Here is a 27,814-nt window from a genome sequence, read left to right on the forward strand (position 1 = left end):
CAGAACAGATAAAAGAGTAATTTGCATATTTCGAGAGGTGTGTGAGTGTGTGTGAACGGAAGAAAGCGTGCAATCCTCCAGTTTTCCTGAGTGACTGAAGGCAGAACGAGCCGTGCGCTCTCAAGGCAGAACCGACGGTGGTAAAGCAGCAGATTTATCTCTAAAGACTGATGATAAACACTTCAGTGCAAGAAACCTCGTTACACAACGATAACATAAATTAAAAGATATCAGAGATGGTTTCTGGCATTTGGTGATGACTTTAAACTCTAGCTGCCACGAGAAGAAACCATTCTTCATTGACATCGGTTATAAAAATGCTCACTTAAAACAAGAGAAAAATCTTTGGCAGACACATTAAAATACACAATCTCTGTGCTTTGGTTACTGAATAATGCCATAAACGGTGATTGTGTGTGTGTGTGTGTGAGAGTGCACTTAAAAAAAAAATTTATTCTGTCATCATTTACTTTCAAACCTAAGAGTTTCTTTTCTTCTGCCGAACACAAGATGTCGGTAACCAAACTGTTGTTGGACCCCATTGACTTCCATAGCGGGGAACAAAATACTATACAAGTCAATGGGGTCCAACAACAGTTTGGTTACCGACATCTTGTGAAAGAAACTTGAAACAACTTGAGGGTAAGTAAATGATGACAGAAATACAATTTTTGAGTGAACTGTTCCTTTAAATCAGAATAAATTTACTGGAGAAGCAAAATTACTGAAGATTTTTTGTTTTGTGCCAAAAAAAAATCATAAAAATTGAATTTGTATTCAACATCAAAAACAATATGTACTCAAAATCTGCCAGCTGGGTTTTAATTCAAAGGGTTATTTCTTTCTTTTCTTTTTTTGACCCTGCTGACAGATTTTTCTCTTTTTTTTAAGCACTTAATTTGTGTCCGAAAACAAGACTTAATATCATCTAGCTTCTCCAGTGAATGTATCTGGATTTAGGAATATGTACGGTAAGGCTAGACAGAACCAGTGCGAGATGAGTGCCGTGTGTGTGCCTGTGAAGCATGGGTGTGTGTGTGTGAAACGGCTGATGTGAGGGCCGGCTCAGGCCTGGTGCTGGTACTGGCAGGCGGGCTGCAGTTTGGTCACCTGACCGATGCCTTTGGTCACTCCCTCTCGGAAGAGCAGCTTGGCGCCCAGCTTCAGATACTCCGGGTGTTTGATGAACCTGAACCCGACCACGGCCTTCTCTCCGGTGCGCAGCTCGTCCTGAAGCACATCACAACATCAGTCCTGCTTTCCTCTTCTCTAGATATCTATCACTGCTGTTTTTATTGTGCTATATAAATAAAAGTGCATTGATTATCGAAACTTTTATTGATCCACAGACCAATCTCTGCTTTCATCTAGTGGTGAGAGATGCGAACAAAACCTTATAATCGAGATACTAGTCATTCTAATTCACAATAATATAGTCAGGATTGTCATGAGGCCAACATTTTAGGGCTGTCAAAATGGCTGAAAAGCTTTCTTAAATATTAGCAAAAGTCGCATTTTATTTGAATTCTAAAGGCTAAAAGTGCTGTGTTGTCTCCTGTGTCCACAAGAGGGTGCAAGCGAGCGACACAAGCAAACTAACTAAATCAAGCATCAGTGAAATTTAACAACATTCGCTTTTTAAAGTGCATTAACTTTTGAAACAATTGTTGTTATACAAAATATAATTTCCTTAATGTGCACGCATCTTTCTGTTTAGCAAGATGGACAAATGATCTCGCTATATAGTTAGATATACAGAAAGAGACAAAATACACAAACATCAAGTGATATAGACAGCCAGACCAACAGATATAGTTAAATCCAATGTTGTTTATGTGGTGTTTTTAATACGCTTTAACACAAATCATGTGTAAGTTCATAAGTAGGGTTGGGAATCGTGAGAAATTTTCCGGTTCCGGTTCCGATTCCGGTTCCGCCAAACGATTCCGGTTCCGGTTCCGGTTCCCATTCAATTAAAAATATTAGTAAGAGAAAAATCCACAATCCTTTTTGTGTTTATTTCTTATAGTACATGACAAATTAAGTTTAACAGACTGGTAATGTAAACAAACTCAAAATATTATTAAGCAATCTTTGCACAAAAAAAAAAAAATTATATATAAAGGAAATTAAAAAATTCTGCATTCTCTATAATAATTTAGACCTCTCCTTTATTGTATATCCAACAGTGAAGAATACCCTCTCAGAAGGAATAGTATATGCTTTAACACACATATGTGTGTAGAACAGATTATTTTTTAAAACGGTTTGAGTGATTGATTCATAAAGACTTTACTTATTTCATTACTGGATAAATCGGCGCTCTAGCAGTTAATAAACAGAACTGCATGCGTCTTGCGGAAGAACATTGTTGCCGGAGCTACTTCTCTCTGTTTATGTCCATGACGAGTCACGCAGGCATTGGGCTACTCCGCAGCAGCTGCGATCCGCCGGCCAGTCTAAAGAAGTCCGAGTATTAACGCTTATTACAGGCTTTACGTAGTGATTCAAGATAAGACAAAAACACGGTTTGAAAAAAAAACATTATGATGCACTCGCTCATTGTATATATTTTGTAAATTCTGAACACAAAAAAATATACGGACTGCATCTGTTTTGACCACTACCGTCAATGTTTACTCAAACTATAATCTCACTAATTCTGTAACGGAAATCATTTGAATATGTGAAACAAATAAATATTGAGACTGTGTGATTGTAAAGCAGTTTCATATCGACAACTGCTCTCTCTCTCTCTCAGCGCAAACAGATTTGAATGTATGTATGAGAGTGACGGTCGGCGCGCGCAGCGTGCGTGTGTCTGTGTGTGACAAATGCAGCGCGTGTGAGAGCAAATCGCAACTTCAGTGGTGAAGTTTTTGTCATTTAGGAATAAGACGGCGTCTTCTACTCCCAGCACTTCGCCCACATGATGATATCGCATCGGCATCAGAACCGTTTTCGGAACCGAAACTTAGGAATTTTGCACGGTTCCGGTATTTTTTCAAAAACACAACCGGTTCTGGAAAAGAACCGGTTCTCGGTTCCCAACCCTATTCATAAGTCGGCAGCATTGCTGTGTGATTTCTCCTTAAAACAAAAGACAGTCTCAAAAACACGGTTTGAGATCGCTGGTGTTTCTGACGTCACAAACGACCTTGTAGCCAATCAGATCAAGGTGTGATCGTCAACCAGTGGATCTCTGAGTGAGTGAGTGGAGGCGGGGCTCATTTGCATATTCATAGAACCACGCACACTAAATGAGGCGAGGGTGTCGAGTTACATTCAAGATATTTTAAGGCATGAAGAATTTTTTTTCAAATGTAATTTTGGTGATCAAAGATGAGTTTTAAGTGCTAAAATGATTGACTACAGGGGGACTTTTACTGTCGATCTAACTATATGTCAGACAGACGGATCAAAACTACTCACCTTTCCCTGCAGAGCCTCAACTGTGGCCGTCTGTCTGACGTTGCCCACATGAACGGTCACCTGGAAGCCCTTGTGGAAAGTTTTGGCATGGAAGAGCAAGACGATCTCGGCCTCAAAGCGCCAGCAGATATCGGGGTTCATCTCGGGACTCACCATCACCATTCCCTGCCAGAGAACAAACACACACACACACACACACACACACACCAAAACAACTTACACCTTCAGCGGGAACACTTCAAATACCATCCGATGTTTAAATCTAGATTCAATCAAGGTTTATCAGATAATTCTGTTGCACCAAACTTCAACATTTGTGTTAATTTCTCTTCTCTGATGATGTGGGCGGGGCAAGAACATGAGATCCTCCAATAGCAAACCACAACCATCCAATCAATTCCTCAAAAACTTTAATTTCTTTTCCAATGAAGAAAGACAGACATGAACATCTTGGATGACGTGGGGGAGAGTAAATTATCAGCAAATTTTAATTCTGAAGTGAACTATACATGTAACCTTTAATAGTTAATGGTGTGCAATCCTCCCCTCGTGTAACAGCTCAGATTCAGATTCAGTGTGTTCTGTATCCACCAATAGAAATGCTCACCTTGCGTAACAACGAGCGGTCGAAATCCCCGAGTGCCAGAGTAGCGGCCTGTCCCGCTCTGAGGACCCGACACCCGGAGCGATTCCTCTGGATACTGAGGACCGTCAGCTCCCGAAACTCCCCGTCATCCGTGGGTCCGACCACCAGCTGCTCCCCCTCACGGCAGATCCCGCTGCGCACACACGCACATTCAATATTCCTCAAAATGAATAAATTCAGTAACATGCAGAATCAGAATACTATGAAAACAACAAATCATTTAATCTCACTTTATTGACCAATGGACTTGCTACTGGCCTTCGATGACTCATTTACACCATAAACAAAAATTACTATAGATGTTTTAGTTTTTATATTGGTATAATAAGGGTTAAACTTTCTTCTCCTGTAGCCTATTCTGTACACTACTGTATTCTACATCTACAGTACTCTGACTCTACTGTACTCTACCTCTACTGTACTCCACCTCTATTGTACTCCACCTCTACTGTACTCCACCTCTACTGTACACTACTGTACTCCACCTCTACTATACTCTACTGTACTCTGACTCTATTGTACTCTACTGTACTCTACTGTACTCTGACTCTATTGTACTCTACTGTACTCTACTGTACTCTACTGTACTCTGACTCTATTGTACTCTACTGTACTCTACTGTACTCTACTGTACTCTGACTCTATTGTACTCTACTGTATTCTGCCTCTACTGTACTCTGCTGTACTCCACCTCTACTGTACTCTACTGTACTCTGACTCTATTGTACTCTACAGTATTCTGCCTCTACTGTACTCTACTGTACTCCACCTCTACTGTACTCCACCTCTACTGTACTCTACTGTACTCCACCTCTACTGTACTCTACCTCTACTGTACTCCACCTCTACTGTACTCTACTGTACTCCACCTCTACTGTACTCTACTGTACTCCACCTCTACTGTACTCTACTGTACTCTGACTCTATTGTACTCTACAGTATTCTGCCTCTACTGTACTCTACTGTACTCCACCTCTACTGTACTCCACCTCTACTGTACTCTACTGTACTCTGCTGTGCTCTACTGTACTCTGCTGTACTCCACCTCTACTGTACTCTACTGTACTCTGACTCTATTGTACTCTACTGTATTCTGCCTCTACTGTACACTACTGTACTCCACCTCTACTGTACTCTACTGTACTCCACCTCTACTGTACTCTACTGTACTCCACCTCTACCGTACTCCACCTCTACTGTACCCCACCTCTACTGTACTCTACTGTACTCCACCTCTACTGTACTCCACCTCTACTGTACTCTACTGTACTCCACCTCTACCGTACTCCACCTCTACTGTACTCCACCTCTACTGTACTCTGACTCTATTGTACTCTACTGTACTCTGCCTCTACTGTACTCTACTGTACTCCACCTCTACTGTACTCTACTGTACTCTGACTCTATTGTACTCTACTGTATTCTGCCTCTACTGTACACTACTGTACTCCACCTCTACTGTACTCTACTGTACTCTGACTCTATTGTACTCTACTGTACTCTGCCTCTACTGTACTCTGCTGTACTCTACCTCTACTGTATTCTGCCTCTACTGTACACTACTGTACTTTACCTCTACTCTACTGTACTCTACTGTACTCTGACTCTATTGTACTCTACTGTACTCTACCTCTACTGTACTCTACTGTACTCTGACTCTATTGTACTCTACTGTACTCTGCCTCTACTGTACTCTACTGTACTCTACCTCTACTGTATTCTGCCTCTACTGTACACTACTGTACTTTACCTCTACTCTACTGTACTCTACTGTACTTTACCTCTACTCTACTGTACTCTACTGTACTCTACCTCTACTCTACTGTACACGCATGAATTTGCATTTCCTTCAGCCCGGGGCTTATTTTGTCAACTTTTTTTGTAATATAAAAAAACAAGCCCAGCCCAGGTGGGAAAAAAGTAACGCAAAAGTAATGTCATGCATTACATTTCAACATATCTGTCCCCACCACTGGCGTGTGCTTGGACTCCACTGTCAACAGAGGAGAGAAGAGGACGTACCTGTAAAGAGTCCCGCCAACCACTGTCCCCACATCAGGCACGGTATAGATCTCATCAACCTACAGCATACAACACACACACATTCATCAAAGAGGTACACTATCCAAATGTCAGTCTGTCGGGTTAAATATCTCTATATAGTCAGAGAATACAATAAAATTTCAGTTTTGGACAAAAAAAAAATAGCCATTGACTGATATAGTGCTCCTCCAATGGCACGTTTCATGGCACAACATGGATAACCTACAACAGCTGCGTGAATTTTTAATTGATCTTCATCATTATTTGTAGCGCATGCCATCCGATAATAGCTATAAGCTTTGTTACTTTGACATGAAACGAAGTCTGAGCTTTTAAATTCTGTCCATTTTAATTTCAACTAATAACTGTGTGTTTGATGGAACATCTCTCCCTCTTTACTACTAGATACAGCAGCAAATAAACATCAGCAGGAGTGTTGAAACACACAGAACAATTTACTGAAATCGATTATGTCTCATGTAACCCATCAATCACAGTTTCAACCGTTAGTAAAACAGCTGGAGAACAACATCACATTCATCTCAGCAAAACCATTCAGTGTACAAAAACTCCATATTTAATTAGAAAAATAACTCTAGAGAGGACCGTTCATATTTAATGAATATGGAATTTAGTGCATATATTTATTTTACTTAACCTGTTTTATAATGCGTGTCTGAATAAATTAAAATAAATGAATAAATGTCTTGAAAATAAGTTATTTTATTATTATTAATTGTTTATTATTATTATTATAAAATGCTCATGCGCAATTTACATTTTTTAATTTAACACAAGTTTGTATTTGAGTGTTGATCATTAAATTGATTAAAATGATTAATTATTTTTGCCTTTCTGCTAAATAAAAACTTTCAGCGAGGACGGCTGAGCTGTATTCGGTACCTGGAACTCGGTGAGCTGCTGCATGAGCTCCTCCTGCTCCTTGCTGTTGCTGAGGGGAGGGAGAATATTAAAGAAGACCTTCAGCACATCGAGACTCTCCCCCGACACGCTGGACAGGGTGAAGATGGGGGTGATGCTGGAAGACAACAGGCTCTGATCAGGCCCTTTACAGACATGTTCTTATGTGATTGAAATGCTAGGTGTGTCATTTTCATTAAGAGCTTTCGCAACGGGAGTTAGTTTCTATGAGAACTAATGGTTCCCCTATGAACGTTTTCCTGGTTGCATTCGCACCGCAAATAGGAACTCTGAAGTGGCGTGAGACTCGCTTTTTGTTGTGACGGCGCCGAGATCTGTCGGTTCAGATTACACAATTTTAGCCCGATTTTGGCACGATCCGTTTGACGTAGGGCAGTGTTTCTCAAACTTTTTCAGCCCAAGGACCACTTTATCTTCCATTTTTTTTCTGAGGACCACCTAACAAAATCCCACTCTAACACCCCCCCCCCCCCATAGGGTCACATAGGGTTAACTGATATAGGTTGATTTTGCCTATGAATAATTTTTTTATTTACTGAAAGCTAAAGCTTGGTAATTAAGTTTATTAACCCTTTCACACGTAAGTTTAAAATATTCTAACTGACCCCCCAGCGTGAGTTTTTCAAGGCGACCGTTATTTAGAACTTGCCACTTTAATGTTTCCATGGTGACGCGTCTTTGCTTGTCACGTGACACAGCACAACCAAAACAGAGCGCGGAATGAAGGATGATCTGTTTTTGTGTCATTTTTCCTCTTTTGTTAAAAATATTCATAAATGTATTAGCTATAACATGAAACACAGATATTCCGATTGTCAAAAATGTACAAGTGGATGGGTTTGACATTGTTTAAACATCTTTATAACGATCGCGTTAGTTGAGCTTTTAGTTTCTTTTTCAGTTCAGAGAATCAGATCTGTTGGATTTACAACGTCAATTCCTCCACTTCTCACGAAATACATGATAGTAAGTGGCTGGTGAACTAGGAGAAGAATAGGGTCAAATGTAAAGCTACTTACACAATGTGTATCTGATATGAATAAAACGTGTTGTTGTCTTATTATAACTGAAAAGATTATTGCCGCTTCCATAGACATCAGTGTGTATTTTACAAACTCAAAATCATTGTTTTGCTAGTACTTATGTATATTTAAATGTCTGAAACCTAAAATAAACATTGAAAACACTCAATAGTTGTGTTATATGACAGCTCTGAGTGCGTCCGTCTCTGGCTTAGCGCCAGCCAGCGCGCGAGAGCAAGTTTGAATTTAGCATTTGCTGACGTGAAGCACTGAACGTTCTAATCACACCGGTGTGATCGTACGCTCCAGGGATCAGCCAAGAAGACTGATCACACTGGTACGTGCGGAAAAGTGACGATTTTGTAAACACTTGCCTAGTTTAGGTCATCTTTTCGCGGACCACTAGGGGGCGATGGCGGACCACTAGTGGTCCGCGGACCACACTTTGAGAATTACTGACGTAGGGTGTCGTGGGGATTCGTAAACGACAACAGGCGTCGGGACGCAAGATTCGATCGTATCATCTCGTATAGTGGGCGACAACCTACGTCACGTCTGCGATGCTTCACGACATTACAACAAAAAGACTTAACGGTCGTCCACGACGGTTCCGTCACATGTATGAGGTTGACCAATAGGAGCACAGAAGCTTTTTCGTACACTACTTTCAAAAATGGCGAAACGAAAGAGAGACGATGGTGCTAACGTTAAAAGTAAAAATATATAAGAAAACAATATTTTATCTCAAGTTCTATTTGGAGGATCGACAGCCCATACTGTCCTCTTCGAGCAATCCAGGAACGTGTCCATTGTCGGGTTTTCTTTCGTTTTTTTTTTTCTGAACACAGGACAGCCAATATAACACTCACCACTTCATCAATTGTTTGTTTTCGTTTGTTTCCGGAAGTCACTCGCTACTAGTTTTGCCTTCTCGATGACATCACGCGCACCGTTAAAGACAGCATGTGATGACTGGTCAGGAAGCAACGTGTAGTCTGACGTGTCTTGTCCACGACACGACAAGATTTTAGGAGTCAAAATCGTGTAATCTGACACAGTGACTATCGTAACAGACAAAAAAATCGTGTAATCTGAACCAGGCATAACAGTCCAGTCGAATATGTTATTAGATAGAACTGTTATACAGAGGAAGTAGACGGTAATGAACAGTTATTAGCGTATGCAATGTGTTTGATGTCTAGTGTTGTTTCTCTTGGTCTTCTTACAGTCACGTTGGGTTTTCTCCTCAGTGTAAAGGTTGTGCAATCTGCAAACTGTTGAAAGGGCTTTAAACGATTCCAGACGATGAATAAGGGTCATCAAGCGAAACGATCGCTCATTTAAAAAAAAAATAATTTAAGTTTTATAAGCTCAAATGTTGAGCTCAGTCGTTCTCAGCACCGTCACAATAAAAGCCACAAATCGAGCGTGTCTCACGTCACTTTAGAGTTCCTCCTCGCGGCGCGAATGCAACCAAGAAAACATTTCTAAGGGAACCATTAGGGACTGATAGAACGGCAATGACAGCCGGAAGTGAACTGTTAACTGCCGTAGCTAAACAAACAAAACCTACCTTCGGGTACAAATAAAGTAACTTGAACTTGAGGCTCGTACCTATAAGCCTCTATAGTCAAGCTTTGCCGTGGTGTAACTGTGTTTATGAGTACCTCGGGGACTGAGCAAACTTCTGCGCGGCGGTGACGGCGTCGTCGGTCGAGGACACTACCATGGGCACCTTGTTGCAGCCGGGCTGCTTGAGGATCCGCTCCAGCTGCCGGACCGTTCGCTCCACGGTGCCCTTGGCACACAGGTCCACTTTACTGACGACGATGAAGATCGGCACCTTCAGCGCCATGGCCAGACCCAAGTGCTCACGCGTCGTACCCGCTAGGAGAAGAACGAGAGGGAACGCCAAACATCAGAGTGTGGAGGACACAAAAGCTTTGGAAAACAAGGAACCAAGTCTCAAAGAGCCCAAGTGGTGAAAATCAAGCTTTTAATGTTGCATTTTACACAAGTTGGTGTGATTCTTTAGCATCTTCATGTAAAGTGTTAGCCTGGGTTTCCCCATTTTGCCTTGCCGCAGCGCAATTTAATTCGCTCTGCTAGGCAGTCTGGATACCATGAACCAAATTTTCCCCTGAAAAAGGGAACCAATCACAGAACGGGGAGGGAGCACAGGCGCATTTGATAGACATTTGTAGCACCCAATAATACGGCTCTGGGCATTCGTAAACCACGCCTCAAATACGAGAAATTGAACGTGTGGTTTCCAGACCACGTTTCATTCTCAATGATACGTGGTCTGGCGTTAGCCAGGCTAGTAAAGTGTGTAACATACATCGGTACAAATTCCTTAATGGTTGTGTAAAACAACAGCCTTCACCTCCTCAAAAACAGCTCTGTTCACAGCGAACCGTTTCGGTGCATGTCTCTTTAAATGATAATGAGCAACTGATCACCCCATGACATCATATTGCTCAGAAAATCCAAACGGCTTGATTATTGAGTGTGTTTATGCGTTTTGACAATTAGAAAAAAGGAGAGAATGTATTTTTTTCATTGTATAGTGGTTGTGTCCACACACTGCAAGGACAAAATTAGATATAAACACCATTTAAAAGTGAATTTTGCATCTGATGACCCATTTAAGACAAATCATGTGTAAGTTCATAAGTCGACAGCATTGCTGAGTATTTCCTCCTTAAAACTGCAGTGAACCAAATACAGTCTCAAAAACACGCTTTGAAATCGCTGGTGTTTCTGACGTCACAAACGACCAGATCAACACATGATCGTCAACCAGTGGATCCGCGCGTACTAAAACGTGACTCTTCTATAGTTACGTCGTGCCCTAAGACCGACGGAAAATGTAAAGTTGCGATTTTCTAGGCTGATATAACTAGGAACTACACTCTCATTCCTGTGTAATAATCAGGAAACTTCACTGTCGTAGCATGAGTGCAGCAGGCACGATGACTACACAAACTTAGTTCTGGTCACATTGGAAGCTGGGCACTATTTTCAGGCGCTGCGTCATAACATTACGCCTGCTGCACTCATGGTACGAAGAAAAATCGCAAAAAAAAAAAAATTGGAAAAATCGCAACTTTACATTTTCCGTCGGTCTGAGTGCACGACGTAACTATAGAAGAGTCAAGTTTTAAATAGGAAAAATATCAAAACACTTTGGTAATTTTTTGGGGGAGAAATGCTAATGGTCTTGTGCACTTCAATGATGTATGCTAAGCTAAGCTAAAAGTGGTACCGCCAGAACCGGAGATCGGCTGAATGGATTCAAAAAAGGTAAAACTCAGTTGGGGGAGTTGTAAAATGAGCGTATTTCCAAAAAAAGTGGAGTATCCCTTTAAGACTCCATTTTATATTGTGCGAATTCTTCCGCTATGGGTTAACTAATACGCGTCGGACTCGGTGTGCACGGTTGACGAATTTTTAGGACGACAAATAGGCATACGAAGATTTCGGACTCAAGTGTGCAAGGACCTTGCGTGTTTATCTTTGCTATACTGTTAGATGGTTCAGGCCAACGCAACACATCAGAATGCGACCCAGGGTGTGTGTGTGTGTGTGTGTGTGTGTGATAAGCTTTCGCAGGTCATCTGGAAGGCATTCATTGAACATCACTTGTTTTGACAAGCTCACATCAGCTGATTCACACACACTCAAGAGCATGAAAATATGCAATGCAGGTCACGTCCACACACACACACACAGAGATCTGTCCAAAGTCCACCCGTTATCTGAGGTTAATGATTGGAGGACTGGCCGGGTCTTGGGTCTGTCTGCATGGATCATGGGAGAGGACACCTCTGGAGTTTCGCAGACACCGTACACCCCCGTCAACTCAAGCGCTGGCGTGGCGGTGCAGACGGGGTGTCATGTTCTTCTCGCAAGACCGCTCCACAAATATCTTCTTCTATTTCTGACACGCTACTTCCCACCAAACAAAACAACATAGCGATCACAACATACACACACCTCCTGTAGACACCGCACAAATTTGCAAAAAAATGGCAAAATATGACTTATTAACTACACGGGACTGCTTTGCATGTGGAAAATGCTCCATGATGCGACACAAACACAGCCAATCAGAACATGTTTGGGTTTCGGGCCGATGTAATATCAGTGTGAATGGATCAACACTGCAGAAACTGAAACCAAGAAACCGGTGGGCCAAACGGGAACGGGACACAGATTCAGCAACAGCATGTTCTCCATCGTTAAAGTCAGAGCATGATGTTGCTGTAAAGTATAAGTTGTTTTTCTGACTGCATTCACCCTGACTTTAAAGGGATACTCCACCGGGTTTTCATATTAAACTATGTTATTCCCTTAAAGGGTTAGTTCACCCAAAAATGAAAATTCTGTCAGTATTTACTCACCCTCATGTTGTTCCAACCCCGTAAGACCTTCGTTCATCTTCGGAACACAAATTAAGATATTTAAGATATTAAGATCGCTCCTGCATTCAGTCCATAGGCTTCTTGAGGGAATGACTTGCTGGCCTCGAAAAGTCATTAAAGACATCGTTAAAATACTCGAAGTGACTACAGGGGCTCAAACTTAAGTTTATCAAACGACGAGAACACTTTTGTGCGCAAAAAAACAACAAAAATAACGACTTTATTTCAACTATTCACTTCCTTCTCCATGAGCCTGTAAGTCAGTTAACGTAGTGTGATTGCGTAAAGCTACGTCACACGTAGGCTCACTATTGGCCGACGCTGGTCATGTGTGTGTGATGCGTGTGACGTACAATAGCAGAAGCTTACGCTATTAAACTAGTTACCTGACTCGCGCAGAGGGAGAAATAAACGAATAGTTGAAATAAAGTCGTTATTTTTGTTGTTTTTTTGCACACAAAAGTGTTCTCGTCGTTTGATAAACTTAAGATTGAGCCCCTGTAGTCACTTGGACTATTTTAACGATGTCTTTAATGACTTTTCGAGGACAGCAAGAGCCAGTCCCTCAAGAAGCCTATGGACTGTATACAGGAGCGATCTTAATATCTTAATTTGTGTTCCGAAGATGAACGAAGGTCTTACGGGGTTGGAACAACATGAGGGTGAGTAAATACTGACAGAATTTTCATTTTTGGATGAACTAACCCTTTAATTAAGACGAGCTGATGCATACCTCTCTCGTCTCAGTGCGAGCACTCTATCGCTCTGGTTTGCCGCAAAACTATGTTAGCACTTAGCTTAGCCCAGTGCATTAAATATGGGCCAAAAAAGAGAAGCGACAAAACACTTCCTCGTTTTCCCTATTTAAACACAGTTACTCGATTAGTGTAACTCGACCTAGGCTGGTGACACAAAATAAAACGTTGTGTTTTTCTAAGCGTTTAAAATTGATGACTATATTGTACGGCGGAATACCATAAAAAAGTGCTTTAGGGCGCTTCAACTTGGCGCAATAATAATACCTTCATTCGTGAAAAGTCCTCTTACCGGCTCCCGCTTTGTCGCACGTCACGTTGGCTGCATTGACGGAAATAAGAGGGAGGGGGAGAGCGAGGAAGCGGGAGCCGGTAAGAGGACTTTTCAACTGGGAAAGTTTCATGGTGATATCTGCTAGTTAAAATCTCACAGGAACCTTGATTTTTTTTGTGAACCCAACTTCAAATTTGGAGCACAACTTGATTAGAGATATATCTCAGATTTTATTTTATGTGTAGGGGGATTTATAGGGGGTGAGGGTTAATGACACTGTGGCCTGCGCCACTGCGCCGTCTCAGGTTTCTCTATCCTTTTAACTCAAGCCCCATTTGGTCCCGTACCAGAGGTATTCTGGGGTGTGGAGGACAGAAGAAATGGGGGTGACACTTAAGACTGCATTACATAAGATCATATGCTGGCGTTATTGAGTATCCAGGAGAACAGCTGATTTAAGAATGACGTGTACAAACACTACAAGGTTTATTTGTGTCACTTGCCCAGCGTGATTTGACATTTATCAGGGCCGGCACTAATCTAAGATAAAGCAAATCTAGGTTAAAGCAAACGGCAGGCCAATATTGCATAACCGTTATGCAACCCAAACGCAAACGTGTGTGAGAGCTTACCGATGCCCGTGTTGGCACTGACGACGAGCATGGCGAAGTCCGGACAGTAGCTGGTTAAGCCGAAGATCGTGGTCTTCAGGTATTTGTGGTGGCCGGCCAGATCTATGAAGGTGATCATCTTTGAGGCACTCTCACAAATCTCCTCCGCTGTTCGGGACTCGCTGTAGTTCACCACCTAGATCAAACACACCAGAGGAGAACATGCTTTTATTTAAGCAGATGAATAATCTGGGATTAAAGTCTCGCTACAGAAGTGGCCAAAATAAGACACACAACATTATCAAAAAGGAAAGAAAAAAGAATTCACCATAACATTAGTACATCATAATTCGCATCATGTAAAGTGCCACCAAAAAGAGCTCCGTCCTCATTTACTACACTCACGTTCAAGGTTTGAGATTAACACCCGATAACTGCGGGTAACGATCAGCTGGCGGGTAACGCCGTCAAATCACGAGCCAGTTTGGCGTTACTTATCATGTTTACTCACTTTGCTAGGGAAGTTCGAGCAAGACAAATCTGCACAGATTTACTGTACAGACTAAATCTTTGTGTGTGTCATATGAATAACATAAGCCCCATACATGGAATCAGAGTGCCTACTGTATGTAGTAAATGGAAAATCTCCACAGCAAAAGGCCAACCACTACATGCATACGGTTTGTTCTACCATTTATTAGTAATGATTTACACAGTTTGTTTATTACTTACTATATACCTGAGCATTCATTATTGTGCAATATAGCATACAGAAGGTGGCGGGAAAGAAGTGCTGCATTTTATCATTTAAACATGTGACTTTTCATGAAAATTATATAATCCAAGATTTCTGCCACCATATGATGTCATAATATGCAAATTAGGTGGGGAAATTTAATCCCTACATAAACTTTGGGTCATCCTTAATATTTCTCTAATTTACAGAAAGTATCTATCTTGTTTCACTTTTAAGATATAGTCTTTCGAAATTAAGATGTCAAAATCGAACGTTTTTGGGAAAAAACCTCTGGCGCCTAAAGTGTTAAAGGAGAACTCCAGTCAATTTTAATATTGAGATCATTATTCATATCTTTCACATCTACTGCAGTCGGATTGACCGTGGCTGTGCACTTGAAATGACAAATCAAGGATGTTAAGGTTTAAAGGTTTAAAACTTGCCCAGGGCGCTGTTATGGGTAGACGTGACTGAATGGTCATGAGCAGATGTAGCACTCAGGAGAAGTTAGATGAGTTTGTATAGATGGGGTTTTTATTTAGCCACAATTAAGGCCAATGAAAAGCAAAAAAACAACAACAATGTAACAAAAAAAAAATACTTTTGAATAAACAAAGTAAATTGACATGAGAGTCAAAAAAATTAAAAATAATTCAACAAACTTTTATAACAGTTCAAACATTGACCTTAACACAAGTCAGTATATTGGAGCAAGGACAGACTTATGTCCTTTCACCCCAAGCCCCCCCTTTAACAGAATGAAAATACTAGCCTTTATAGACCTGAGTTCACCCATGGAATTGGAACATACCAACACATGATTATGATACAGGGGTGACTCAGATGACAACGACAAAAAACAGCATAAAATACAACCTCTATAAAACTAGAAAATTGCAGAATATTATTTCTACAGTTTCAGCTGACAATTGGCAAGCAAAAAGTCACATTAACAACTATGAATTAATTACTCAAACTCCGGATCATTTTTCTGTTGACCCGGAAGTCATAACGTCATTTAAACCCCCCCAATAGCGGCACATTTTCCTTTACTCAAACAAACCAGAGACGCGAGTACGACAAAGATGGTATGTGAAAGCAATGTTTCTCTTAAACTAAATAAACAGATACCTATTGAAAATATGTATTGTGTGATTATTGTAACTGAATATAACTGTGATGTAAATCAAATAATTTTCTTGACAAGATAGAAGTAGCTATAGCATTTAAATCACCGCAGTATTAGCTGTTAAAGATGTGCACACCAAAAGCTACGGGATATATGAGATTTTGTTGTGAAAGGCTAGATTAACCGCTGATTTACGACAGTATAAAGATTAACAAAAAACCTTAATGTGCTAGACAAACATACGGATCACATTTACACACAGTCTTTGTGTACTAGAATAGGCAGCGTATTGCTGCCGTGACGATAGCTATGCGCCCCGTCACAGGTGCGAATTTTAAAAAGAGGATAACACGGTCGTAGGCAACACTGATTTTTGTAGTTTTTGTCTGTACTGACAGCACTCCAAATGTACAAAAAAAAAAAATGCGTTCAATGTTAAAATTGACCAGAGTTCTCCTTTAAGGTTGTTAAACTCACCATTCCTTTGCTGTCGAAGCCCAAGATCTCGATGCTGATGCTGGAGGTTCGCCCGGTCTGGATCTCATGAAGGTGTCTGAAGAGGTTTAGTCTCGCTCGGCCTCTCCCGTTGTCCAGCTCTCCCTGTGTGAGAACACCCAGCAGAGTGGACTTTCCCGAGTCCACGTTTCCCAGCACAGCCACTCGCAGGTCCAGGAACTGGAGACCAATAAAGGAGTAGGTCAACTCAGAATTTAAATTTACTGATAATTATGTCCGTCTTTCTTGAGGACGTTTCTCCATATAGTGACTTCAATGGGGTCCAACGGGTCGAAGGTTTCAGTGCAGCTTCAAACTCTCGACACGATCCAGCTGAGGAGTACGAATTTTCTTTGTCCCGACGTTCATTTACGTCAGGTTGAGGCAAAACAAAGAGAAAACTGGAGGCGGCCAATACAAACCAGAACAGATCCGGATACGATAAGGAGCTTAAAGGATTAGTTCACTTTTGAAAAAAACTTTTGCTGATAATTTACTCACCCCCATGTCATCCAAGATGTCCATGTCTTTCTTTCCTCAGTCGAAAAGAAATTTAGGTTTTTGATGAAAACATTCCAGGATTTTTCTCCATATAATGGACTTCAATGGGAACCGGATGGTTCAAGTATCAAAAGACGGTTAAAAACTGTTTCAGATGCAGCTTCAAATGTCTTTAAACGATATCAGACGATGAATAAGGGTCTTATCATGCGAAACGATCGCTTATTTCAAAACTTATTCCAAAAATGTAACTTTTATACAGACAAATGCTGGCCTTGCTATATTCTGTGAGGCGCGTTTGCAACGTCACGTATTACGTAATTACGTTCAAAAGGTCACGGGCGACGTAGCCGGAAGTACAGAGTCAGTGTTTACAAGTTGAACGCATAGGTTGAACGTGAAAACTAACTCAAACACTGTTTACAAAAAAAGGAATTAAAAGGTAAAACAACGATGTCAGACGATTTTGATTCTGTACTTCCGGCTACGTCGCCCGTGACCTTTTGAACGTAATTACGTATTACGTGACGTTACAAACGCGCCTCAGAGAATAGAGCAAGGCTAGCATTTGTCCTTAGAAAAGTTACATTTTTGGAATAAGTTTCCGATCGTTTCGCATGATAAGACACTTATTCATCGTCTGGTGTCGTTTAAAGACATTTGAAGCTGCATCTGAAACTGTTATTAACACTATCGTTTGGACCTTGAACCATCCGGTTCCCATTGAAGTCCATTATATGGAGAAAAATCCTGGAATGTTTTCATCAAAAACCTAAATTTCTTTTCGACTGAAGAAAGAAAGACATGGACATCTTGGATGACATGGGGGTGAGTAAATTATCAGCAAAAGTTTTTTCAAAAGTGAACTAATCCTTTAACTTTTGAGAATAACAATCGCGTTCCTGGACAGTGAGTAACCTTTTAAATTAAGATTTTCTCCAGTCATTGTTAAAGAAGAAAGCAAACAAAACTTGCCAACTAGCGTTATTGGGGAATCGCTCCGCCCACACAAAAACATCACAATGTTTACTAACTGAAAAGGGGTCTATAAGAGTCTTATTTAGCAAACCATCTGTCAATTTCAACAAAAAAAAAATAAATTTATACACGTTTTAACCAGCTGTGATGAGCCACACATTACACAATCACGCTGAAAGGTCAAGCGGGACGTAGGCGAAAGAGCGGATCTTGTGTTTACAAAGAGAACGAGAGTCAAATGCCATTTACAAAAAATAAATAAAAGGTAAAACAACGATGTCGGATGAAAAAAAATTAGATGTTTTCGCCCTACTCTACAACTATTAATGGTTAAACGTATCGAAATGTTTGTTTTTTTAACAAAACTGAGCGCTGGTTTGTCTAGATGAGACTCGTATTCCTCGGCTGGATCGTGTCGAGACTTTGATTTTGATTTGATTTGATTTGAGATCTTTATTTTGAACATGTAAATAATAAATAAAACAGATATTATTATACAGATATTAATCAATGAAACAAGGAATATCAATTAAAAGAAACAAAACAAAAACAAACAAAAAAACAAAAACAAAAAACAACCCTCTATTTACATGTGCAAAAAGGAGTAGGAAGAAGTAAAACTTATGTACTCCTACCCCCCTATACCATATTTAAATAAATACCTAAAAAAATAAATAAAAAAGAAATAAATAAAAATCTAAATAAGTAATCAATCTATAATCCATGAAAGTATTGATTCCGAAGTTCTATACACATAAGGATGTTTCCCGATACATGACAATATAAGACTTTGACTTTGAGACTTTGAAGCTGCACTGAAACTCACATCTGGACCTTCGACCCGTTGGACCCCATTGAAGACACTATATGGAGAAACATCCTGCAATGTTTTCCTCAAAAACGTTCATTTCTTTTCCAATGAAGACAGAAAGACATGAACATCTTGGATGACGTGGGGAGAGTAAATCATCAGGAAATTTTAATTCTGAGGTGAACTAATCTTTATACACACACTTTAGACAATCACACCCAGTTAAACACACACCTGCTGATCATCGGGCACTTTCCTGACCAGGACCTCGGCTATTCTGTGCGTCTCGTCAGAGTCGTAATCGACCTCCCGCTCTCTGAGAACTGTGATGTCAGCGCCCACCCTGAACAAACCACAAAACACAACATCACACTGGTCTGAATCCTCACAAAACACTTCAGCGAGAGGTACACTATCATCCTTTTAAAAAGATCGCTCATTACAGTAATATTACACCTAAAGGGGTGATGAACTGAGAAATCTAATTTTCCTTGAGCTTTTGACATCTAAGAGGTCATCATATTATGAGAATATCCTGTAAGTTTCAGAACTGAAAACGTCCTTGTTAGTCCAAGAAAAGCTTTTATTGACACCAGCCAATAACATAGATGCCTACCTCGTGATGACAAACCGGGTTGAGAGTTGAAAGTCATTATAATATGCAAAACTGTTCTCCACTCACAGCAGTGGGCGTTTACTTCCAAGTCTTCAGTGTGAGACGCCCATAAAAACCCAGCGTTTCTCAGCTATGCTCACAACTTGGGTACAAAATAGCTTATTACTTATTCACTTTGATGGTTTTTAATGTAAAAATCAAGCGAACGTCATAAGTTGACATCAATATAACATTTTTTAAAAAGCCAGTTCATGACCCCTTTAAGTGCCGACTGAATGTAATATTTTCGGACACTTAATTGCAATTAAATAAATGGATTATAATTTAAATTTATATCAAATGCAATTACCCACTTATGCACATTTATTTGTCATTTCATACTTCCATTGTTAACGTTAGTGCTGAATGTACTGACGAGCATTTATGGTGAACTATAATATACTTTAATGGCATGTCTCATAAAGCTTTGTACTTTGTAATTACACATTTGTAATGTTGAAGTAGTAATTTAGTACATTTAAAAGTAGTAATTTAGTACATTTAAAAATGTAATCTTGAATAACACGCAATCTTTAAAATTATAATCAAGTTCTTTACATGTGCTTTCGCACATTTGTCAACATTACAGCTGAAAGATTCGGGATAAATTGAGAAGCACAATTTTCTTTGTAGTCGTTTTAAATCGAGATCCTGATTCTGAACAGACAACTGAACAAAATAACATGTAATTTACTAGAGATTCTGACAAAATGGTAATTGCTCCAGTCTGTTTAACTCTGTTTTTAAATTTGGTTTGAGTGAATGATTCAATGACTCGTTTCATTACTGGATTAATAAATCAGCGTTTTTGAACAAATCTTGAATTATTTTTTGATTTTAAAAAGTCACCGGTCGCCACGTACTGATACAATATTTAATATTTCAAGCAACAAGTTACTTTCAAAAGGTAATTTTGCCATCAGTTTTTATATTGAAACTAACTTTTAACACGGTACTTCTGTGATAATTTGAATTATTCAGAAATGACGATACTGTGTGAAGCTGTTGCATATCTTTACATGAATGTTCACAGTGATTGTACTCGTCAAAGGTTTAATAGACATAGATCCGAATCGCTGTCATTTAAACATAAGATTGTGTGGGAACAATGAACATAGTCTATTCTCTTTAAGCACATTTAAAAGCATAGTTCACCCTAAAATTAAAATTGAGTCCTTATTTACTCACCCTGGTTACTTTACTTGTCCCACTTCTTTCTTTTATGGACCACAAAAGGAGAATTTAAAAATCATATCCAGTCCACATATGTATATATATATATATATATAAAATGGCAGTGAACAGCACCAGCATCAAGCTTTTTTCAAAAAGACGCAAAAGAATCACAAAATGATGCCATGTGACGCGTGTCGTATATCCCAAGTGTTCTGGCGGTTTATGAAATTTAATGTATTTCTTAAAAATAATAGTGCAATATGAAACACAATGCCAACAATAACAACTTCTAGCGACAAACACAACGGATAAATCCACCCTGGAGAAGCAAGTACGTGGATTGTATTTCATTTTGTTTTTTTCTTAGTCTTGATTTCTCACATACTTAGTGTATTTGTTAAATAAAATATTCAATTTCATTTTTTTTTTAAACCAAATTGTATCATAATCCTCCAGAATGTGTGGGATATACGACACGTGTAACATCAGATCATTCTGTGATATTATCTAGACTTTGCAAAGCTTCTGGTTGCTATTCGCTGCCATTATATGGACGAGCGCAAGCTGGAAATGTCTAAATTCTCTCTTTTGTGTCCATTAAATAACGAAGGGCGACAACACCAGGGTGAGTGAATGACAACCTTCATTTTAGGGTGAACTGTCCCTTTAAAATGCCTTTTAGTTCATTATGTTATCATACAGGAGAAACTCAACAAAATTAGATTATCATGCAAAAGTTCAGTAATTCAACTAAAAGGTGAAACTAATATATTATATAGACTCATTACATGCAAAGTGAGATATTTCAAGCATTTATTTCTTATTTGTTATAATTTTGATGATTATGGCTTACAGCTTATGAAAACTCCAAAATCAAAATATTGTGAAAAGGTTTTCATATCTGTAATCCATAATCATCAAAATTATAACAAATAAAGGCTTGAAATATCTCACTTTGCATGTAATGAGACTATATAATTAGTTACACCTTTTAAGTTGAATTACTGAACTTCCAATTTTGCGAGTTTCACCTGAAGATAATAGAGACTGACTGAGATTCACTCAAATACAGAGCTAGCATTTGACATATTCATAAGACAAAATCAATTTTATTATGATGTAGTGTGTGTGCTCGCACTTCTCAGCCATCCTGCGGAGTGTTTTGAGCGAGGCGTTCATGTCTTCCTCCGACAGGCCCACCAGCAGACCGTTGTCCTCCACGCCGATCTGATACACGGCCTCGCCGCGGCCCTCCTGAAGCCTCCACTTCATCTGTGTGGCCAAGTGCTCGAAGCGGTGCTGAGTCGGGTTTACCAGCTTCAGCTGATCTCACACACACACACAGAGAGACACAAGTTAGCATTACGGTACGAGAGGCTAGTGCTGTATCAAGATTAGCTTTGACTAGCCTAGAATACCTTATTGCTTTTATAATACGGTTACCACACAATACGAATATTAAAACCAAAAATAGTGCTGGGCGGTATACCGGTTCATACCGAATACCGGTTTTTATTTGTGTTATGATATGAGTACACTGTGTATGTCGCTTTAACAAGGTTGGGAACGCGGGCCGGGCCGGGCCGTGCTAGTGCGTGCCAGGGCCAGTCGCGTTTCCACTGTCACTTCCGGGGCTTGATCGGGGCTTCCTCAGGGCCAACGGCCAGGATTTCTGGCCCGTCGAATACCTTGGGCCAGAGGGGGCCAGCTCGGGCTAGAGGCGTGCTCAAGGTAAAAGGCGGAGTTTATCGGTGTTATGGAACGTTATGATCTGAAGCAAGATGCACATAGGGGTTTAACCGATTAACCGTTTAAAATTGCATAACATTTTAATTTGAACTGTTAGTAGGCCTATGCCAAATGCTGCGCAACAATATATAGGCTATATATAGGCTACATATCGACGAATTTTCAGATATTTGTTTGATTTTTTTGCCCCTTAAACATTTAAAATATTTGACAAATTAATATGAAAAAAATATTTTACTGGTTTTCTGAGGCCAAATTAGAACCTGGAAATGATATTTTCCCCGCAGTGCTGAATGAGAAGAGCCGTAACCACAGCCTACAGAAAGGGGATTTATGGGTGATTTATAGGCTATAATAAATGTGTCTGATAATAAAATAATATAAAATAACGAGGCATTAATTGTTTATTAATAAACTATTGTTTTCTAAATGATTTCGGCTAAAAACATATCTCCATCTCCGGATGCACATTTAGAGAGAAATTAAGCTACATAAACATAGAATTGGACATTTAAAGCTTTAATCTACAAAGGATATAACCCCTGTAGACTAAAGCTTTAAATGTCCAATATAAAACGAACAAATTCGAATGCGGTGGCTGTTTCAGGTCTCGCGCTTCAGTTCACGGGGATCATGAAGCGCGCCTTGATTAATTGTTAAAGCACAACGTTTTCTTGTTATAAATAAATTTATTTGCGAATAATGTATTATTATTTTCTGTATGACCAGAAATGAAAGAGTATTTTAAGTTGTTTCCACTGAAAGAAATGCAACGAAACTGTTCACATGGGCGTCTCGCAGCCATCAGTGCGTGCTCCACACACACTGGATATACGCTGATATTTGTCAAAAATATTGTGTTTATTTGTGCTCTGTTCCTTTTTTGGATAAAGGCGTCTTCTACATATGCAGCCTAATAAAATGTTACAATAATGATGATGATGGTTATTATTATTATTATTATTTGCAGACACGGAGTTTTTGTGAAATGGACGTTTTGCTTATTTTCAATTGGCAATTTCAGTTTGAAGGGTGATGGAAATGCGGCTTTAACTGCTCCGTACTTGCTGCGTTTTATTTCTATAAATTAATTTCGTTTCAAATGGGGTCCAATCAGTTATTAAAGGTGTTAAAAAATCTGTATGGTTGCGGCGCGCACACTATGCACCGAGTATTAACCGATGGGCCTCGGTTAACCATTAATGAATAACTTGAAAACGTGCCCGCAGCCCTACTTGTTATATCGCGCAAAAAATCGCTGCTTGAAATGGAGAATCGCCTGTACTGGTCTCGGGACACTATTGCAGCCACTACGGCAGTTGAGTTAATATACATGCTATCTTCCTAATTTAAAAAATAAATTAATTCATAATACCCGCTGAAATGGGTTGGGTTTTATGACGTTTGATCCAGAAAGGCGTGTTAGGGGTGGGGTCTGGGGCAGCGCTGTGGGGCTACTGGCCCGGCAGTGGAAACGCAAGCCCGGTGCTTGAGGCCCGAGGCCACTAGCTCGGCCCGGCTCGCTGTTAGCTCTGGCCCAGCCCTAGCCCGGCAGTGGAAACGCGGCTACTGTGTGAGAGGGTCTTCCACTGTTTCACTGGTGGCGCTCAGATGTGTGTGTTACTGAGCGTTACAGTGAAGATGGAGAGTTTAGTCTATAACTGATAGCTGTCAAATTATATTAGTGTTTCCCATACATTGGTGCACAATATCATCAACACTGCCCACCGCAAATAGATTTTCCAAAAGGCTTTGACTGTTGAATAAACATGAGAACTGCGCGTTTCAAAGTCAAAACGAGGCGCGGGTATTTCAATATGAATGTATTTCTGAAGAGAACTGACTGTCTTTAGAAAAGTTTCTCTGTTATTTTTAATTGAATCTTTCTTTATCTTTCCTGATAATGCAGCATTTATGAGCGTTTGTGTTCAGCCGTTACCGGGGAAACCGCTTTGTGTTCAGTCTCTGAAGCTAGTGTAACGGCTCCGCCCTCTTTTGAAAGGGGGTGGAACTGCAGCTCATTTGCATTTAAAGGGACATACACCTTCATTTTTCTCCTCACACCCCAAAAGAGGAAAATAGGACAAGCTATTAATAAAAGATCTGGAGGAAATTTTGAGCTGAAATTTCACAGACACATTCTGGGCACACCATAGATTTATATTACATCTTGTGAAAAGGGGCGCAATATGTCACCTTTAAACGAACAACAGCTGTAGTTTATAAAAAGCACTGCTAATCTACTGCCGCCCGCTTACGTTACGTGTACAGAAGCGACTCGGAGCATTTACACCTGCTAGATACTGACTGTGCATGAAATACAAAACCTTATTAAACAAACTGTGATGTACAATGCAGAGATGTTGGCTTGCAGAGTTTACCTTGTACTCAATGTTTCCCTCTTCAACCTGAAACAAAAGACAGGACAGAGTTGATGCTGAATGCAGGTCAAAGGTCACACAGTTCAGTTTTCCAAAGCACAAAGACTCAGAAGAGAAAAGAGCCGTGAACAAGCTCAACGGCTCATTCAGAGTAGGCTCTTCCTATACACGTCTTGCTGCTTTTATGGGGTGTCATGAATCTAAAATTATGTTTTACATTATTATTATTACATTTTCATGGCAAGTCAGCTTTTCCATTCCAAACAAAAGCCATAATAGACAAAAGTGCAGTGAGCGCACATCACAAGCTCCTTTCAACAGTCCTGTTCAACAAGTTCAGCTAATGCCGACATTAATCATCTGAATGACGACTTTCTAGAGTGACAGAAACTGAATCATATTTTCCCGCCTTTATTTCTCATATTTACAAACAAACACAGCGGTCATCAACGCGACGCCTCTCTCTGTCGTCTTCAATGATAGTTGTTTATTTCTTACCACAGAAATTCCAGACAAACAATCGAAGTGAAAATGAAATGTTAATTCACTTTTATGAGCTATTTGGATAATACAAGACTAGAAACGAATGTAAAAATGCCGCTCATTTTGTTTAAATGTAGTATATTTTAAGTGACATGGAATTTTACTGTAAATAACTTTACAGTCTACAAGTAAATATTTAGGGGAAAGCACACCATGATTATATTTCTTTATATTTTACTTAAAACACTCGTTTTTTTTACGTTATAAGACCCAGTTTAGTGTTTATAGGGTAAAATTAAGTTGTGTTATTATTATTATGACATTTTACAGTAATCCTAATAACCTAGTGATATAACCTCAAATAGTTTGGTATTGACATGATATAATGTAATATTTATACTGTATGTTGCCATGTATACTGTGTATGTCATCAACTTTTCATGACGCAACGCTTGCAACAGTCACTGTATTTTTGTATAGAATTTATAACAAAATAATAAACAAACAAGAATAACCAGTGAAGTCCCAAAACCTTATATATGCACAATAAAACCGTATTTGGATAAACGAGTAATTAAAGTATAATAGGCGGAAAAGTTAGATCCGCTGTTCGCTTTAAACACACAGATGTTATAGAGTTGGCTGGCTCACCTCTGGAGGAAGATAAGGAGGATTGTTGCTGGGTTTCTGATACCGGGCTGAGCGGTTTTTGCACTTTTTGCTGGCATTCTTAGCGGGTTTTCGGCTGAGAGTCCCAGTACTCGCCGCCGACCCGAACAGCTCCGACACCCGCGAGTCCATTCCTGTTCAAACCCCGAGATAAAGCGATACACCCGCGGCTCTGTCCTACGCCATTCGCCGGTTCAGTTTCAGGTCCAGAGAGGAAGAAGCACAAGAGAGCGAGTGAAACATGATCGTATATAAACTCGAGCCGGTAGGGTTCAACCCTCCAACACACTCGCAACAATAACAACTCAACTTCCGGTTTAAGTTTGCGGAAGCGTGTCATGCGCAGAAGAGGGGAATATACTTTCTTATTCGGTTCTGTAACTTACTGAATAAAGTTAGAGTTATCTGAAACTCTGAGATATATGGAATCGAACAGAGTCAAACCGAATAAAAATGGAATAGAAAAGAAAAGATCACCAGAAGTGATTCTGAAGAAGGAAGTGATGAATATTCAAATGCTGCAATCGATGTGTAACTAGGAATAACAAGTGAAACAAAATATTGCACTGCTTTTGCGTCAGCTTTTTATTGTTAATTTTTACCCCCACCCATAGAGTTGTTAAAATGATCAAACCTTTTCTCCAGGGATAGATTTGGCTTTTAATTCACATAAGACGGAAGATATTTTGATGCAATTTTATTCTGCTTTCTGAAACCGTTTTGTAGGATATTTCGTTTAAAACGGTTGAGTTCAGAAATTGCGTGAATTTTTTTTGTTTTGTTTGTTTTCCCCCAAGCAATAACCCACATATTCGCACCAAAACATCTTTGGGGTTGTTTGGCTTTTATTAAATATCATTATAACACATTCCACACATTTTCTACAAGATGATGAGTACAGTGTCAGTACTCAAATATGATTGGCTCTTTCCAGTTGTCGTCAGTTATCAAGCATCTCAGTCTTTTTAAAATTGTAAACCAATTTTTCTGGTGTTCTTGCATGAGATAAAACATTACTTCACTACAATTTCTTCCTCTCTTAACCCAAAAGCACTCAGAACATGTAAAATTTGTAAGTCCTACAAACTTTTTACTTTATTAAATGTTTAGATTTATTTTCATTTAAGTAGGCTATTGCCCTCTTTTTATTTTTTTCCTGTTCCTGTTTATCATTGTCTAACTTCTGTTTTGTAGGCTACTATTATGTTGTTTTACTCTGTAAACTGAATGTTTAAATAAAGCATTAAAAAAGTTAAATATAATCATTTTGCTGGTCTTCAGTGATAATTGAAAGTTACTTCATTTATACGCAACAACAAATTGTTTATGCTGATATTATCACTTTATTTGTGTATTAAATCAGTTACAAAATGACAGAAATAAAAGTGTAGTCTATTCCTGTAACGTATTTAGAATGTAGGCCTTCAGAACCAGTGTAATGAAACTTTCATTCATGAATTCAATTTTGGTATCTGAAGCATTGTGTTTATGACGTGTATGTAAAAGTGATTACAACGTTCGGCCACTTGAATTTTTGTTTTCCAGTGTGAAAATATATTACAAAAATAAATACAAAATACCTCAGAGATGAATCTGATGCATGGAGGAAATCCAGTCAGAAAATCTGAACAAGTTGTGTTTCAAATTTTAGGTTGATATCTCAAAAAATGAGCGTTCAGTGAGAGTGTGTTTGTCTGCAATACCGAACGCTTCCACTAGGGGACAGCCGGACTCCGCCATCTCCATATGTGTTTTGAGTGATATGATATAGCCTATATCATATCACTCAAAACACATATGGAGATGGCGGAGTCCGGCTGTCCCAGGTATACATTTCCTTATTTTCATACAATATATTTCCACAATTTTCATACAATGTATGAAGAATAACCTATTCAG

General features: G+C 39.5%; 1 protein-coding gene across 1 annotated transcript; it reads right to left on the reverse strand.

The window, feature by feature from the left end:
• Positions 1 to 857: 857 nt before the first annotated feature.
• On the reverse strand, positions 858 to 26,219 carry gtpbp2a (GTP binding protein 2a). Its single transcript, XM_039690517.2, has 12 exons — positions 25,898 to 26,219; positions 24,764 to 24,790; positions 21,772 to 21,956; positions 19,037 to 19,145; positions 16,495 to 16,692; positions 14,174 to 14,348; positions 9,753 to 9,972; positions 7,025 to 7,160; positions 6,101 to 6,159; positions 4,040 to 4,211; positions 3,433 to 3,597; positions 858 to 1,230 (listed from the first exon to the last, which is right to left on the reverse strand). The coding sequence occupies exons 1-12, from the start codon at positions 26,045 to 26,047 to the stop codon at positions 1,066 to 1,068; spliced, it is 1,761 nt and encodes a 586-aa protein (XP_039546451.2). The 5' UTR covers positions 26,048 to 26,219; the 3' UTR covers positions 858 to 1,065.
• Positions 26,220 to 27,814: the final 1,595 nt, after the last annotated feature.

The sequence above is a fragment of the Pimephales promelas genome, chromosome 11, assembly GCF_988280905.1.
Source record: "Pimephales promelas chromosome 11, fPimPro1.hap1.1, whole genome shotgun sequence".
Taxonomy (NCBI): Eukaryota; Metazoa; Chordata; class Actinopteri; order Cypriniformes; family Leuciscidae; genus Pimephales; species Pimephales promelas.